The sequence below is a fragment of the Rhinolophus sinicus genome, linkage group LG03 (genome assembly GCF_036562045.2).
Source record: "Rhinolophus sinicus isolate RSC01 linkage group LG03, ASM3656204v1, whole genome shotgun sequence".
In the NCBI taxonomy this organism is placed as follows: domain Eukaryota; kingdom Metazoa; phylum Chordata; class Mammalia; order Chiroptera; family Rhinolophidae; genus Rhinolophus; species Rhinolophus sinicus.
The window spans coordinates 43,816,145-43,834,705 of record NC_133753.1 but is presented as its reverse complement, the minus strand read 5'-3'; the positions used below and the strand labels follow the sequence as shown (position 1 = coordinate 43,834,705).

Sequence of the window (18,561 nt, the reverse complement as noted above, 5' to 3'; positions counted from 1 at the left end):
TACATCGGAGGAGTCCCAGACACGCATGTTTTAGAAATGAAAAGGAGTCACCCAACAACTCTTAAACTTCTAAGTCACATTCTGTCAGGATGGGCCTAAATCGTTATCCATTTCTACCCATTTTTCCTCCTCCTCTCTCTCTGTGGCCCCTCCAAACCACAGTGGCGTAGGGGCCAAAAGTCACCGTCTTCGCCAACATCTTAAAACAACCCAAGTCATTTATAAGCATTTTTAACAGCACATGATCTGTAATGAATGATTAAGTAAAACCTTTTGTGTTAAATTACGTTAATAATGATTCTGTCTCCTGTAATTTATTATGAATTCTCAAATGCTTCGGGTTTGATTTTGATAGAATGCAACAGCAACGAAGTTTATGTGATGACTTTATTTTTAGAACTCCTTCTTTGAAGGCACACAGTTCCCCCACTACTGCTGCTACTGTAATTATGTACAAAACCAATCACTCATTAGAGTTAGGATACATTATCTTCTAGACAGATGAGGCTAAATAAGCAACACATTAATAATTCAGAGAGCAGTTCATTATGCATGTGGATGCCTGCTTCGTAACTGAAATAAGAACCTCATCAGCCTCTGCCAACCCTTAAACAATAGTTCTGTATTATTGCAACCACATTCAAGTTTACGCTTGTTAAACTGCTACTTGGATTATTTTATCAAACATTCATTTATTTGTGGTCCCTCTACTGCCGAGAACAGATTTTGGAAGCTCCTTTTTTAAGTTAATGATTTGAGCAATGGGTGTTATTAATTCTCAGAATATTATAAACATGATTAATTTTCAGGCAGAGATTTATTACATAAGGATTTCAACTATGTCAACTGAAATGCATCACTGTCACAACAAGTATCATGGCGAAAATAGAATATGCTCCACACTTCGAGTGCTGGTGCTCAGAACTAAATCAATTTAAATTGTGGCTGAAGCAAAATTATATTCTCCAGTGAAAAGGAGTATTTCGAGCTTCTTTTATTTGGCTTGAAGCATTCTTGTTAGCTTGTGATTTAGAAAGGTAGTTTAATAAAACTAGACGTCTACCGGTAATATTTTGTCTTCTATTTTTTTCCCCCCTTGTTTTACTAGAAAAGGCTAACCTCTGGAATTCCCACACATTCCCAATGTGGTCAGTGGGAATTCGGAGTGAAGAGCACTGGTCTGGAAGCCAAGGGTCGTGAATTCTGATCCTCCCTCTGCCTCAGTTTCCTCGTTTGTAGAATAAGGGAGGGCTAAATGATTCCCAAGGCCTCTTGAGAGATTTGATTTTATGGGCCTTACAGAATGGAGCTCTGTCCCAAGCCTGGCCCAGGCCGCTTCATGTACAGTGGGGTGCTGGCGTGGGGGCGGAATGTGCTGTAAGGGAACACAGGAAGGGCCCATCCCTCCATACCATAGCCTTCCATCGAAAGGGCTTTTTCTTGTAGCATCTTTCAGAAAGGAGTAATATTGTTGTGACAGGTTACATCCTAAGTCCTCATCAGCCACCACCTATCAGTTAATACTTTCAGCAAAAATCACCTAGAAGTTAATTCAGCAAGTTTTTACTAAATAACTGCTTTATGCCAGATACTCTACGAAGCCCAGAGGATATAAGGATGAGTAGCAAAGACCTCCAAGTTTATTAAAGAGCACACACAGGCCAGCAGATAACTATAATGCATAGAATAATACGATAATTACATCCAAAATGTATTGAGTCTTGACTCCATGCCAGGTACTTTAATGAAGTGCTTTACGTGAATCTTTAGGCAGGTACTGTTATTACGCTTGTTTTAAGATAAGAAGACTGATGTTAAGATATATTAAGAAACCTGTGGAAGGTCATTCAGCAAGCAAGTGTGGAAGCCAGGATTTACGTCCAAGTCTGTCAGGCTTTAAAGCCAGTGTCTGACCATTGTAGTATCAACGTGCCTTGCACTTGGCTGAGAATCAATGATCCAGCCCCAGAAGAGAGCTTAAGCTCATTCCTGAGAAGTCTCTGGTTGAGGCCACAGAGAGCTCTTCTTCCAAGGGAGGATTCAACTCCCTGCATGGTGAGGTCGTTTCCAGGCATACTGCCATTGTCTACTGGCTTCTAATCTGCTCTGAGCTAGGTCAAGAGTTTAGTGAGCACTGAACAGGCCAGATGATCATGGAGGAGTCTTCTGATGCTATGAAATCCATTTAGATTGTGATGTCCTTGGCAAACCTAAATGGACTTTATAGCATCTGAAGAGTAGATTATACAAGTCAACCTTTTAAAAATGATGTTATCTGTTTGTATAATATTTTATACTTTAAACAGACATGAGTGTACTTGATCTCCATGATAACCTCAAGAAATAAAGAAGACAGGGGCTATCATACCCATTTTACAGATTAGGAAACTGAGGCTATGCAAAGTTAAGTAAGTTGCCTTATGAATCACAGATTCCTTATGAATCACAAGCTGAGGTCTGGGAGGAGGGGAAATTGCAATCTGTCTCTATAGAGAGGAAGAAACCTCAGGATAGCCTGTCCTTACTTGCTGTCAAGTAATACTGGACAGTATGCTCTTCTCCATGGTTTGGAGCCAAGATACAGAGCACTGAGCTGGACCCTGCTACTAGATGCCTGCCTACCTCTCTCCCTTACTGACTAGGGCCTGATCGTGGGTTTGCTAGTTTATACACTATGGCAGCATAAGACAAGTTTAGAAGACAAAAATAACCTTGGAATTATCTTGTGAATTCATGGTAATTACCATGCAATTACATGCTCAGTAATCACAATGGAATTCCAGAGTATTTACAGTTTACTTCCATATACAAAAGCTCAGGCATCTGGGCCTTGATTGTGAAGGCAGGAGCACGGCACGGTGATCTCAGAAATGGAGAGAGAACCTGAAATGTCATGATAATGTCAGGTCTTATGATCCAACAGCACTTCCCTTTCTTCTCCTATTCCTGGTTGCCCAGCACCTGCGGGTCCCCAAAGTTCAAAATCTGGGCCAGGCACCTTCAGTTTCTATGCCTGCAGGTTGGCCATGACCCTATATGCCATTCTCCAAATTTCCAGTTATCCAAGGACAAACATGGCTGGTTGGCAAAAGCAAATATCACATCTTACAAGACATACTACAAAACTTGCAGGATCCAGTACTTTCTTTCGTACATATTAAATTTGAAACGTTTTTAGGAAATATTAGAATTGAAATACGTTAGGCCTACTGCAACCAATCTCTTTGGGGTAGCTCTCACTGATAGGCAAGCAAGAAAAAGAACAGGTGTTTCCCAAACAACGAAAGCAGTTGGAATAAAAATTCTAACATTGGTCCTCTCGAGGAGTTGGACTACAGTTTGTGACTTGCTTCCAACGGGTACAGTATAGAAACGGGGAGAAGTATCTTTACAGCAAGAAACCTGGCAAAAACCACCGTAGCCAAGAGATCGAGACTGGGCTCATCACTCGTGTTGATACATGTACCCTTGATACAAGGTGATGAAAATGGCAGTTTACCGAGGTTGCCCTCCTCTCAAAAACACATTACCCCAGTCTAATCGTGAGAAAACATCAGACAAAGCCAAGTTGAGGGACATTTTATAAAATAGCTGATCAGTACTCCTCAAAACTGTCAAGATCATCAAAAACAAGGAAAGTGAAACACTGTTACAGCCCAGAAGAACCTAAGGAGACACAACAACTAAATATAGTGCGGTACATTGGATGGGATCCTGGTAAAGAAAAAGGGGGGAACTTAGGGGATAACTAGTGAAATGGAAACATAGTATAGACTTAATAGTAATGTAGCAATTTGGTTCCTTAAGTGTGACAAGCTTACCACAGAAATGTACGATGTTAACTATAGGGGAACTAGATATGGAGTATACAGGAACTCTGTATTTCTGTATTAGCTTTGCAGCTTTTCTGTCAATTTACAACTATTCTAAAATCAAAAGTTTGTTTAAATATGTTGTGAAGAGTCTTACATTCGGTTGTGGTCTTTTCCAGTCACAGGCCACCCATCGCTACGCAGTGATGAGCACCCAGCTGAGACACAACAATCTCTCACTGGTTTTCCACTACGTTTTCCTCCAGATGTGCAAGGCCCATGGCATTGGCTATGACATTCAGGTACGGAGGTCACAGTGGGTCAAGGTTGGACCATATATAAGCCTGTGGGCAATCTAGGCAGCTAATAATTTGAGGCCCCTTCAAACATACGCGTTACACATTAGTTTGACATGTACTTAGAAGAAGGATAATAAGCATGGCTTGGGGAAGGTTAGAAAAGCAGCTTGGTCCTGGGACATTCAACTCTATCCCCCAATTGTACACCCACCTTGGTAAAGCAAAAGCCCTATCGCTCATCAGACTTAGGAGGAATTGGGGGGCCATCTCTGGATCCTGAAGCATGCCCTTAGCTCCCTGACCCCACCCAAAGTTGCTTATCCGTTACGATCCTCTGTCTTAGTCTGCTCAGGCTGCCATAACAAACACAGGCGAGGTAGCTTAAACACAGAGATTTATTTCTCACAGCCCTGGAGACTGGAAAGTCCAAGGAGAAGGTGCTGGCTAAGTCGGTTCCTAGTGAGGACTCTCTTCCTGGCTTGCAGAGGGCCACCTTCTCGTTGTGTCCTAACGTGGCAAGGGATAGGGCGAGCTCTGGGGGGTCTGTAACCTAAGGACACCAGTTCTATCGGAACAGGGCTTCACCTGATGACCTCATTTGCCCCTCATCACCTCCTTAAAAGCCCTAGTTCCAGTACAGTCACAGAGGGGTTAGGGCTCCAACACATGTATTTGGGAGACACACACAATTCAGTCCATAGCTTTCTTCTACTTCCATTTAGTGGTTTCTTTCGAGAAAGAGTTCTGATTTTTAAAAGTGTTCCCCATTTTTGGTCTATGTCCAGTGATATGGATGGCCCCTGCCCAGCTGCTTCATCCTTAATGGAGCTAGATGGGAGCAAGCCGGCTGTAATATCTCCTGCCTAGACTAGAACCTCCGTATTGTGCCTAGAGACTCATGTTACGCTGAGAAAGTTTCACGTTTTTGTACTTCGATTCAGATTTTCAAATCTCTGACACTGATGACTACTCTAAGACCTGACTGACCCATACGCTTGCACTTGTGGAAGACCCATTCCCACATCACATCAAACACATTAACATATATTCACCTGTCACATAAAGTGTAATTTATGGATAATGACATAGAATTGGGCAATAACCAATTGATTGAGTGTTTCGATTTGCAGACATTTAGGGCTACATTTATCAAGTTTTATTTTTTATACTTGAGAATACAGTTTTTCAGGGGTCAAATCTTTTCCGAGGCCCCTAAAAAGCATATAGACCTTAGCTTAGGCACAAGGCCAAGAGTGAGTAGAATGGCCTGCCTGACACTTGGCAATCTCCACCACACTGCAGGGCACTCACTGTTCAGGGTGCATAAGGCCCTTTGGTTAGATTGGTTCGTGCTGTTTGCAAACATGTATAATGCAGCTCATATTCCCTTGCAAATTACATTAAAATTGGTAAAATATAGAAAGAATGAGAAAAGCCAGACTGAACTGATTTACCTGAAATTAATTGTTGCATCTGCTCAACACAATCCCTTTGGAATTAAGTAGTTTTTAGCCCCAAACCGACTAGACTGAAACACTTCCATGTACCAGAAGGTGGCTAAACCTAACTCAGCTTTATCTGAATCTATTTATTTTCTTTTCTTCTAAAATATCAAAGCAGAACAAGCTCTATGAATAGGCATATGTGGCAGGGGAAGTCTCCTGCCTAAAAGAAAACATACGCCATAACTTTCTATTGCCTGAAATTATTATTAGAGATTTATTTCTTTGACTAAAGCCTTTCTACTTGATTGAAGTTCTAGTACTCCTGGGAAAAATAAGGCACCAAATTTTATAAGTTATTTATACCTTCGTGGTTCTGAGTTGATCAGATTCACTTCCAAGAACAAATTTGAGTGGGGGAAACAGACTCCCATGGCCCAGGGGAAACAGTGGACGGTACAGGGGGAGGAGTTCCGTTGAGGGTGAGAAGAACTACAGAAAGGGTCAGAGAGGCACTGAAGACGCAGCTCTGCCTCCAGGGCACACGTGCTGAACAACTTATAAAGGATGAGAGATGAAATGGGAGAGAAAGAGAAATATGGATTGGGGGCAATGGAGTGATAGAACAATATGAAAAGAACAAAATAACAGAAGAAGAGAGAGGATAAAATCCAGAGACTAGAAGAATCCATTTTTTAAAATGAGAAGGAGGGGATAAACAGAAAGAAAAAGAGCAAATAATAAACAGAAGTACAAGAAGAAAGAAAGATAGAAGAAATGGAGCCCTAAAAACCTGAGGTGAGCGAAAGGAGTCGTGTGACTACTTGGAAAATTTGGAAATTCTTCAATAGCATCCTCGCTCTGGTTTTCCAGACATGGGTTCTCATGTTTTCAGACCCCAGGGTCCTTCCCTGGTCAGAGCTGTGCCCTTATTTTCTTAATTGCCTGTCTCAGAGAGGCAGGTAGATGACCCAGCATTTACAGAGCACCTATTATACACTGGCCCTATTACTTCATTATCTCTTTAATCTTATCTCTCCTGTAAGAAGCCATTATTTCTACACATCACACTGAGGAGATTAGGCTCAAAGAGGTTAAGCACTTCCCCAAATCACACAGCCAGGCATTCTGTGGAACTGACATTTGAATCCGTAATTGTCCATAAAGTCAAACATGATTCTTTTTCTTACACCAAGCTGTCCTCTACACACCTTTTCCTCCCCACGGGCCCTGTATATTCTAAAATATTATCACCAACCCAATCCAAGAATCCTGGGAACCATTTCAAATAAAATATTCCACCTAGTTCCCCCTAACGTATTCCTCAGCTAAAGAAGCACAAACTTGTCCATAGCCCCCCATGACTATCTCTACCTTGCAAAAGGACCAAAAAAAAAAAAAAAAGCTATGCTTAACAATTAATTTCTCTAAACTTTTATAGCCTCCTTGAGTTATGCTGCGTCTAAAAGGAAGACCAGGGTCACCTCTGCTACCTGCTCCCATTCTTGCTCAAATTTAATGTGGGTGTTCTTTCCAGAAAAGAAAGCAATATTAACAATACAGCATTGTCAGTGCTACCAAAAGGAGAGTCCTAAAAAGTCATTATTCTCAACATTATGTTTTTCTTCCCATTATTATCACAGAATTTTAAATGATGTTTCTTGTCCAACATCTCAGGGAGAAACAAAAAGGGAAATGAGATCACCCTATGAGTTTATTTTTCCTTGCTACATATTGGAAGGAAGCGTTGCTGAGCTTGTAAGCAACTTAGTGGGTCCCATTCCTGGTATCTCTGTAATGCTACAAAATACCCCCACTGATTTCCTAATGAAATGAAGTTGCAATGAAAGCCATATGGAGGGAAGTGTCATGTTTACAGCCTGTGACAGCGTGGGGCAGGGCTGGTCTCACACATACGTAGGCAGTGTGCCATGGTCCTAAATCGCTCCACACCCGCCAGCAATCATTTCCTCAGGCGAGGATATTGCCATGCTGGCAATCATTAGTGCCGTTCAAAATATTCTGATTCTCCTCCTTCCAGGCACGTAACACAAACACACTCGGCCCTCTCTCTGCAGCCTGGCGTAGCCAAGTAACTTGGTTCGGCCAGTGAGCTATGAACAGAAGTGCTAGATGTCCTTTCTCTGTCGAAACCTGTAAGAGCCACTTCCTGAGTTGCCATATCCTTTTCTGGCCTTGGAAATCATGGAAGCACATTGAGATGGAGCCTCCTTCCCCCTGGGTCCCTGAGTGTCACCAACAGTGACCGGAGACCCATGCCAACCCACGTGGGAAATGGAGCATAAGCATGAACCACATGTTGGTTGTTATAAACAACTAAGAATTGTTTGCTTTTTTTTTTTTTAATTACTGCAGCAGAACTTCTCCCACCTGACTGATTCAGAAATCAGTATCAAGAAAAGAATGCTCCCCAAACAGAAAACTAATATTATCATTTCAACATGTAATGAGTATACAGTTATTGAGATAATTTACTTTGTTTGTACTAAGTCTTTGAAAGTTATAGCACATCTCGATTTCGACTGCTGATATTTCCAGTTCTCCGTCGCCCTGTGTGGCAAGGGGCTACCGTGCAGGACAGCACAGTATAGAATGTAAGACACCAGACCGATGAACTAATCAGTGGTTCTCGGCCCTGGCTGCCTGTTAGAATGAGCTGAGTGAGGAGCTTTACAAAGTGCAGCGGCCGGGGCAGGGCTGGGATTATAGTGAAGGAAGTGAGGCACTTACTCAGAGCACAAAATTTAAGGGAGCGCGCACGCACACACAACCATTAGTAATGAAGACAAATAATATTGTAATGCAATGTGCTAAAAATAAAAACTCATGCAGAAAATCCATGATGAGCAAAATATCAACATTTTATAGTAAAATGTACTAATTGTTTCCTTTGCCTCAGGTTCCAATATGGCACTGTACCCACTCCAGACCAACTATTAAATAATAACTAATAAATCAGTGTTTCTGGAGGTAAAGGCAATATGTATTGTAAATTACTCAGATGATTCTAATGTGCAGAGAGCACTATCTGTGCTAATGCCCCGATTTCCTGATACAAGGGGGACTTAGCAGGCAGTCACAATTCTAGCATGTAATATCTTTTACCAAATCCCCAAAACGTCATATTCTCTTTGTATTTCCAGAGATGAGAAGTTCACAACTTCATGGGGCAGCCATTTCCACTTTTGTACAACTCCAGTGTTAACTCTTATTTATTTGGAGAGAACTGTTAAAAGATAATTTTCCAAAAAAAATAAAATAAAATCATGCCTCTCATACAGATACAAAATTAAACCCATGATAAAGATTTTATTTAACAGAGAAGAATTAGGCAGATGTTATAACCAATACCAAAAAGAATCCAAAAAAATTGGACACCTTTATAGATCAGGAATTTTGAAATGAATATGCAAATAGACACAAAACTGGTTTTACCGCAGGGGAGCAGGAAAGGAAAATCAACTGAACCTCTACCAGACTGGACAGAATTTGTTGTCTCTCAGTCACCTCAGCTTACAGAGCTGTAAAAATATCTCCCATAGAATCAAAGAAATAGGGTATGCCACAGACAACACAGTTTTCCATTGAAGTACAAATTATTTTCCACACAACAAATTGCTTCTCTCTATTTTTTACCCATTGCTCTTAGAACAGTGGTTTTCAAATTTTGATGTGCACGAGAATCACTTACTAGGAATTGAGCTAAAAGGCAGATTCACTCCCAGTGTTCCTGAGCGTGGATGCTGCCCATGCAAATGCCTTTTTAACACACACACCAGAAGATTCTGACGCAGGTATTTTGAGGATCTGACTTCTAAGAACACCTTGTCCTTGCCACGAGGTAACAGGTGTTGTTGCGGTTGTGGAGAAAAGGGAAACTCGCGCACTGTTGGTGGGATTGTAAGTTGGTGCAGCCACTGTGGCAAACAGCATGGAGGTGCCTCAAAAAATTAAAACTACAACTACCAGCAATATGATCCAGCAATTTCACTTCTGGGTATGAGTCCAAAGGAAACAAAATCACCATCTCAAAGAGGTATCTGTACCCCCATGTTCACTGCAGCATTATTCAAAATAGCCAAGATATGGAAGCAACCTAAGTGTCCAACGAGGGATGACTAGGTAAGGAAGCTGTGGTGTACACATGTACAAGGGAATATTATTCAGCCGTGAGAAAGAAGGAAGTCCTGCCATTTGCGACAACATGGATAGACCTTGAGCACATTATGCTAAATGGGATAAGCCAGATAAAGACGAATATTCTATGATGTCATTTATATGTGGAATCAAAAAGCCAAACCCATAAAATGGTGGTTACAAGGGGCACGGGGAGAGGCGAGAACTGGAGATATACTGTCTAAGGGCACAAACGTTCACCTAGAAGAAGACTAAGTTCTGGAGATCTAATGCAACACTGGATTATATACTTCACAACTGCTCAAAGACTAGATCTCATGTGTTCTTATCACTACAGAGTCATAATTATGTGACATGCTAGAGGTCATAGCTAAGGGACAGTGGTCATCGTATTATAATATGTAAATATATCAAATCAACATGTTGTACACCTTCAACTTATACAGCGTTGTATGTAAATTATATTGCAATTTAAAAAAAAACACTGTCCTAGAACATATTTACTCCATAGTCTGGAGACAGCTTTTCCAAATGTGCTTCTTACAATATTTGCACGTAGTTCTTGATTTCAATACAAATCCGTCTGAGTGGTCTTAGTGTGGTACGTTTTCTTTGTTTCCAACATAATATGCTATTTCTCTTCTCCCCGTTTAAATTTTATAGGACAGACAAGGAACTGTTTTTATATTATATGAACACCTGAAGAGAGACAGGTTGGGAATGTTGTGAGTATAAAGTGTGTCTATGAGAGGTAATAAGCTGAGAAAATAGACTATAACCACTAACAAGAATGATGCCTCTCATACACTTTAACCAGCAGGCTGATTTATTGGAAGCCTATCTTATTTTATTTAGATCTTCAAGTATTTCATAAAATGACTTTAGCTGTGTCAGCCAGGGTTCATAAGTATAATTAATTATCCAAATTGATGAGTAAGAGGCTAGTTTCAACAACGTAGTACACTCAAACACACACACATACAAGGCACAACCAACCCGGCTGACGATGAGCCAGCTCGGATGGTGTGAAGGGGAAGGGAAGCTGGCATGCTTGGAAACGTGTTCCGGTGACTTTGACAAGGTGTTGCCCAAAAAGGCAGGGTTTGTAGCCCCTCCTCAGACCCAATTTCGGCCCTAATGCAGTCTTCTCAAGATACGTGTCTGCTGAGAAGTGTCCTGCCCAGGAGGCTTTTCTATGCTTCCCTGTGTCCTGCCGATTTCTCTCCAGGGTGTTTTGGGGAGCTAGCAATGTTGTCTCCTCATCTAAGACTCAGAACTATAGAGCCACCATCTTGACTTGTGTCTTAATTCACATCTTGGAATATGGTGATTTGGTGCCTTTGAGTAATCCCATATCTCTCTTCCTTCTAAGAAAGATAGATGTCATAGATGGCATGGCCTCGGATCGAAACTTGCACACACAGTAAGATCTGGTCTCACAGAAAACTGACCGAGTAAGAGCCAGTTCCTCCATTAGCATAGATGTTCCTGAACAGCCTCTGTTTCTCCCCACTTGCTCAGTCTCCTCGACACTGGTCCCAAGAGGTACACAGGAAAACAGGCAAAGAAGCGCCCAGGACAGGTGTCGGCTCCCTATGCAAAGTGCAGTCCTTCGTTTCACCAAAGCGTTGTCAGTTATAACGGACCGTTATCCGTGCAGTGGATTCACCCTCATCAATTCCTTTGAATTTATGAGACGTTTTGGTTTCTTCCCCCTTTGGAGCTAGAATGTGGCTACAATTTAATCTAGTACTTACGATCTTAAGTGCTTCTGACCACCTGGGAGGAGGAGAAGCGCGCTGTTGGAGTCCTCCCCTCCAGTCCCAGCCTTTCCCCAAGGTCCCTCTAAACATACAAATCTTACTGGGTCACATTAAAAGAGCCCCTTCACTATTCATTTTAGGGTCTCGTCCCCACCCTTCTGCTATACTGCCGTGATAGCAACAGCAATGAGACCTCAGTCCATAACATCGCAACAAGCACACACTCATGTTATCCACCCAGATATTCACATCCAGGATGATGGTGGAGCCACAGGCTCCCCGGCACTTGTGCAGGAGAGAAGCTGCCCTTTGCTTCCCAGTCTTATTCTATCCTTCTGCTCCCCTCCCTGCCCTACCCAGACCTATGAATAAAATCCAAAAGCATTTAGCCAACTGTGCCAGACACAGTTCTAGGGGTTGGGCATACGAGGACGGTAATGAACCACAAGACAAGTCCCTGCCCTCATGAAGCTGCCATGGGGGTGAGAGGCACGCTCAGTAAGTAAACAAGTAAATATGACTTAGCATGTTACCTGCTGACAAGCCAGGAAAGGGGAGCAGCAGCTTACCAGTAACCAGAACACCAGAGATGAAGTATTTCCTGTTTCACTCCCTCCAAATTTGTCACTTGGATGCCAAGGCTGTGGCAGGACATAGGCCACCAGGCAGTTACTAGGCCTGGGAGGACCAAGCACTCAACTGGATTTGAAGTTGGCAAGGTAGGGAATAAGAAATTTGTATTTTCCAGAGTTATGCCTCTAATTAAGCAGGTGAGGTTCAAGGCCCAAGTGTACTTCTGAGCTCAGGAATTCAGACAGTGTGTTAGTTAAGTACAAGAACTAGAAATCAGAACAAAGACATGAACTTCACGTTACCAGCACTGCCTGGCATGAAAGGTACACTGCAAAGGGCAAGCTGGGCTGGTACCGGAACTAGACAAACCCTGATGCATGGGGTGTGAGGCTGGAAGGGGCGCGTGCCCTTCAAGATGTTGAGGAGGGATGGCGAAAAAGACACGAATCCTTATGTGGACCCCTGCATTGTACACACACATGCGCGCACACACCTATAATTTATTTGAAGTATGGGTTGCAATCTTTAGTATAAATAAGAATCATGGGGACGGGGAGTCGTTTGGGGAAACTACACATTCCTGGATCCCAAACCCAAAGATTCTGATTTTGTTGATCTGGGGTAGAGGCCAGGAATCTGCTGTTTTAGAAGCAGCCAGGGTCTGATGCGTTCTGACCCTGCGGCAATAAGATACAAATCCTTTCTTTAAATGATTGACGTTGAAGTTGCCTTTGGCTGTTATTTATTCTCTTAAAAGAAGAGATACTAACGTTCAGTAGCTATAAGGGGTGGGGGTGGGCAGTCCTTGGATTTGGGAAACGTAACTCAAAAAGTTTGGAAGCACCGATCTAGTCCAATTCCTTCATTTCAGAAATAAAGAAATGGAGACCCAGAGAGGTTAAGTAACTTCCCCCCAAGTCACAAAGTCAGTGGCAGGACAAAGAGCTCTGGTCTCGTGTCTTGGGGCCTGGGAAACTGTCTACTCCCGCCCTGACCCAAGGGAAAGCCCAATCAGATCGGAGGGCAGCCATTCCAAAAGGTCTAAGCCTTAGACTCTCAGGTGACTTATTTTACAAGTAACACTAGGAAAGAAGTAATCCCAACGTTTTTCGCAGCTGCCTTAAGGGGCAGCTAGCTCTTTAGGTTCAACCCCTCAGGACAGAACAATTTTTTAAAAAATTAACCCCCATTCATTTAATCTTTTCTTTGCCTCGAATAAAGAAAGTTTGAAAAATAGCTAGAAAAAAACACCCTGGAGTTTTGTTCCTAAATTTAAAAACTTGCAATGACCTAGTTTTTTGGGAATGTTCACTGACCACAGTACAAGTCTACAGGATGGCTTGTAAGTCATCTGCGAAATACTTAGAATGTGTGTTCAGCTTTATAAAGATTGCTGACCATGAATCGGGCACCTTCTCCTCTGAATGTGGATGGGTTGCACTCATAAGTAGCAGGAATCACTTGAATACATGAAATAGACAACAATACTGAGGGGCAGATGTGGACAAGGAAATTGTTAGGCATGAAGTATGCTTAGCAACAATTCTCTTACACTAACTTAAACAATTTTTTAAATGAGCTAATACTACTGTCCTAGCTCAGTGGTAGCCTTTTGCTAGGAATGACTGAACCCATTCCTATATTCTGCTAAGTTGATTAATAAAAAATATTTATTGCACAAATCCTTTTTGTTGACAAGTTAAAATGAAGCCTCATCCTTCATATCTCCCTGAAGATTGCCACCTTGTGAGATTGAAAATACTCATTAAATTCCATCACCAGACAGGCACAAATGAAAGGGTGATTGTTTTTAAGCATGTGGGGGGAAATGTTGGTAAACTCATTTGTTTGGATATCATTAACAGAACAATCGGTGAGGATCTCCAGGGGGTCCTCATGACCTTTGCTCGCAATCTCTTCATCATCCATCAAGAAATATCAGCACCTAATATGCAAGGCGAGACCAATTTTAAGGTGAGGTGTTAATTAACTAACGATCCTGGTTAATTTCTATACAAGGGCTGACAATACCTCATGCTGTATTGTAAACAAGTGCTAAACCATCTTTTTTTTTATTGTAAGCAGTACATTTTTACAATGTGCAGGGTCAATATTGTAAGGTTCCCACTGAACCTGTTAGTTAAATTTAATAGTTTGAAAGTTTTTCTTTGAAATATAGACTGTTTTAACTTGCTACCATTTCCAAACCCAGGCTTACAACACAATAGGGCTTTCTGATGTTGGAGGGGAAGTTGAAATGTCACAATGGGGCCAAAAGAGAGACTGGCACAACCAAAAATCCTGAATGTCATCTACCTATAGTTCACTGTCTGGCTAGGGATTCTTAGCAAGCCCACGTTTCTAGGGCCAGAGAAGTTCTGAGACCAGGGAGGACAATGTGTTTAGGGAGGAAATGAAAAGGACCCTCAGCACATACTTGAGCCATTTGCTCCACCCTGTTTCTCCAAAGTGGGGCAGATGTTTCATCACTAACCTTTGAAACTTCCACATGGCCTTTAAAGATGTTCGTTCAGGTAATCCAGTCGTCTGTGATTGACTAGCTGTCTCCAAATTCTAGAAAACAGGAGCAGGATTTGTCCAAGAGTTTTTAAAATACCAAATGAATAGAGAGGAACTGGATTTGGTATTGATCACCAAGGTTTGCATCTGATTCCCAGCCTGAGCCTTCATCATATTTGAATGGGTCAAGTAACTCAAAAGGCTCAGTTGGAAACCACATGTCATTTTTCTCTTAAATGGAAAGCCCAACAAAACCTTGATGAACATATAATTTTTTAATATGTTTTTTCCTTGAGCTAGGGCCTGGTCCCTCTAGTAATAGTAACAATGATAATAATGCTTTACTCTTCAATGTGATTTTTATGAGTTGCAAGATTGACCCCACTTTTCCCACAATTGAGAAGATTCAATAAAAAACAGGCCCAGTGTTACATCAACTTACACTGATCCTAAAGGATCTATGTTCATCATTTATACCCTAAGTTCCTGCCAGCTAGCATCATTTCACCTATTACTGCTATGAGCAAAATTCTGAGCGTATGTGCACATAATCAGTATAGTCTGTCAATGTATAGCTAATAATTCATCATTGTACTGGAGGTTCTAGCCAAAGCAATTAGGCAAGAAAAAGAAATAAAAGTCACCCAAATCAGATTGCAAAGAAAAAAATAAAACTATCTCTAATCACAGATGACATAATCTTATATATACAAAATCTTAAAGAACCCAGAAACAATCTATTAGAACTAATAAACAACATCAGCAAGATTGTAGGACCCAAGATCAACATACAAAAATCAATTGTATTTCTATACACTAGCAATGAACATCTGAAAATTAAAAAAAAAAATTTTAATCCTTTACAATAGCATTAAAAAGAATAAAATACTTACGAATAAATTTAACAAAAGTACAATATCTGTGCACTGAAAACTACAAAACATTGTAAAAGAAAGAAGTTCCAAATAAATGGAAAGATATTCTGTGTTCATGGAGTAGAAGACTTAATACTGTTAAGATGACAATACTCCCCAATTGATCCACAGATTCAATGCAATTCCTATCAAAATCCCAGCTGGCCTTATTGTAGAAACGTACAAGACGATCCTAACTTTCACAGGGAAATGAAGGGACATAGTCAAAACAATCTTGAAAAAGAACAAAGTTAGTGGAATCACACTTCTTGATTTTAAAACTTACTACAAATCTACAGTAATCACCATAGTGCAATATGGGCAAAAGAATAGACATAAGATCAAGGAAATAGAATTGAGGGTCCAAAATAAACCCATACATTTATAGTGAACTGATTTTCAGCAAGGGTGCCAAAACAAGTCAATGGGAAAAGAATAGTCCTTTAAACAAATGGTGCTGGGACAAAGGATATGTCCCTATACGAAGTTGCACCTCTATTTCACAACATATATAAAAATTAAGTAAAAATCCATCAAAAACCTAAATTTAAGTACCAAAACTCTTAGAAGAAAATATAGCTATAAATCTTCATGACCTTGTGCTTAGCAATGGTTTCTTAGATATGATACCTTAAATGCAAGCAACCAAAGTAGAAATAGTAAGTTGAACTTCATCAAAATTAAAAACTTTTGTGCATCAAAGGGCACTACCAAGAAAGTGAAAAGACAACTTACAGAATGGAAGAAAATATTTGTGAATCATATGATGTCTGATAAGGCTCTAGTGTCCGCAGTATAAAACTACTCTTACAACTCAACAACAGAAAGACAAATAACCCAACTTAAAAGTGGTTTGAATAGATATTTCTTCAAAGAAGATATACAAATGGCCGACAAGCACATGAAGAGATGTTCAACATTATTAGCCTTTAGGAAAATGCAAATCAAAACCACAATAAGACACCATTTCACACCTAAGGAGGTGACAATAAAAAAGACAGACAATAGCAAGTGTTGGCAAGGATATGGAGAAACTGGAACCCTCCTCTATGGCTGGTAGGAATGTAAAATGGTGTCACTGCTGTGTATAGTTTCATAGTTCCTCAAGAAGATAAACATAAAATTACCATATGACCCAGCAATTCCACACCTAGATGTATATCCAAGTGTATTGAAAACATATGCTCACACAAAAAACTTGTACATTAATGTTCATAGAGGCATTATTTGTAACAGCCAAAAGACAGAAACAACATAAATATCCATCAAAGGATAAATGGGCGAATTTCATTGTATTACATGAGTAATATTCCATACAATGAATACACAGGTGTACATCTTCATGACCTTGTGGTTAGCGATGGTTTCTTAGATGTGATGCCTGAAGTGCAAGCAACAAAAGCAAAAATAGATAATATATACAATGGAATATTATTAAGCCATAAAAAGGAAATGCTCCAACATTTCCTTTTTCTGATTCATGCTACAACATTGGTGAATCTTGAAAACAATATGGTACATGAAAAAAGCCAGACACAAAAGGCCACATATTGTAAGATTCCATTTATATGAAATGTCCAGAGTAGGCAAATTATAGAGACAGAAAGTAAGATTAGTGGTTGCCAGGAGCTAGGGGAGGGGGAAATAGGGAATGGCTGCTAATGAATATAGAGTTTTTATTTGGGGTGATAAAACCGTTTTGGAATTACACAGTAGTGACGGTTGCTCGTGAATATACTAAAAACCACTGAATTGTACACTTTATAAGGGTGAGTTTTATAGTATGTGAATTCTACCTCAATAAAAATTAACTAAATAAAATAAAGTAGAAAGATGCCACTTTTCTCCCCTAAACCAACAGAAATAAATACTCCCATCATCCTACTAGCCATCATTTTAGGGAGACTAGACCAGGGCTTCTCAAATTATCTGTAGTGAAGGACATATTTGTTATATTTTTTCCAACCTATGATGGATCGATAGTTTTGTAAAATACAACAAAAATAAGTTACTAACAAAAAAAAAAATAAATAATTAAAGATATATATATATATAAAGCAGAAGCCCTTTTTTTTTTCATTATATTTAATAGACATTAAAATTTCTATAAAGGTTTCCAAGTTCTTACTCTCAGTTTTTGTACTCATTTCATCAAGACTAATAACCAACAATTTGTAGATGGGTTCTGGCTGACAGAGCACACTTTGGGTAGAACCATACTTAACTAAATCATACTTAATTCTAAAAAGGAGCAAACTCTCACGGGGCTGGAGGAAAGTGTTGTAAGAGGTGTTTAAGTAATAAATATTGTTTTATTGTTCATTTACAGACCACCATTAATGATATTGAAGTCATTCTAGGAGTAACAGAGGAAAACAAAATGAGATTTGAAGAAGAGCTACAGTCCAAAGATAATAAAAACCTCTCTAAACCAGATAAATGAATTATCTTAGAATACATTACTGATTTTGGAGTCCAATCTGGAGCCACAAAAAAGCAACATTTCTTTTACTGTTAGGAATAAAAAGGGGTGGGGAGTTAGTTTGCTTTGTTTGCTGGGAGGTGTATCGGAACAGATAATATAATGCTGTTTTTAAAAAATTGTTTACGAAGTGATCTTATTTTACTTATTAAACCAAAACCTATTTGTGTTTTCACTTGAGAGCGTTGAACAATCTCTTCCTCTTCCCAAACTAAGGAAGAAATAATATAATAAGAAAGGTACAAGTCTTACTGATTACACTTCTGCATCTACTTCTTTATAAACTTCAGGATAATGGAGATTTTGTTTTTAATGTTTTATAAAGTTTTCTCCTCCTATTTCTAATAGTAATTTGTCTTCTGCATTTAAAAAATTAAATAAAGGTTTAATCATTGATATTTGACAAAATACAAATGTCTTTTATTTTTGAGAAAATTACATTTCTATGGATTTTTAAAGTGATCTTTTATCATTCATTGTATTTTTATCGTACCAAGCCACTATTGTTTGCTGTTGTCATTTTTCAAAAAGTAAGGTAAACCAACATCTAGTTGACTAACGCATCAGAATTTATCTAGGTGGCAGTATCTGCTCTTAG

At 39.9% G+C, this 18,561-nt stretch overlaps 1 protein-coding gene across 2 annotated transcripts in view; it reads left to right on the top strand.

Annotated features, from left to right (window-relative positions):
* The window catches only part of IQCH (IQ motif containing H), a 184,537-nt gene extending 166,170 nt beyond the window's left edge, over positions 1 to 18,367 (top strand). The window contains exons 19-22 of one of the 2 annotated variants that reach the window (XM_074327525.1): positions 3,992 to 4,114; positions 10,375 to 10,436; positions 13,913 to 14,021; positions 17,811 to 18,367. In XM_074327525.1, coding sequence (XP_074183626.1) covers positions 3,992 to 4,114; positions 10,375 to 10,436; positions 13,913 to 14,021; positions 17,811 to 17,924 — 408 coding nt within the window. In that variant the 3' untranslated portion in view covers positions 17,925 to 18,367. Of the gene's footprint in view, positions 1 to 3,991; positions 4,115 to 10,374; positions 10,437 to 13,912; positions 14,022 to 17,810 lie in introns of those variants that run through there. The other variant, XM_074327523.1, reaches the window with a different exon arrangement.
* The last annotated feature ends 194 nt before the right edge of the window (positions 18,368 to 18,561 follow it).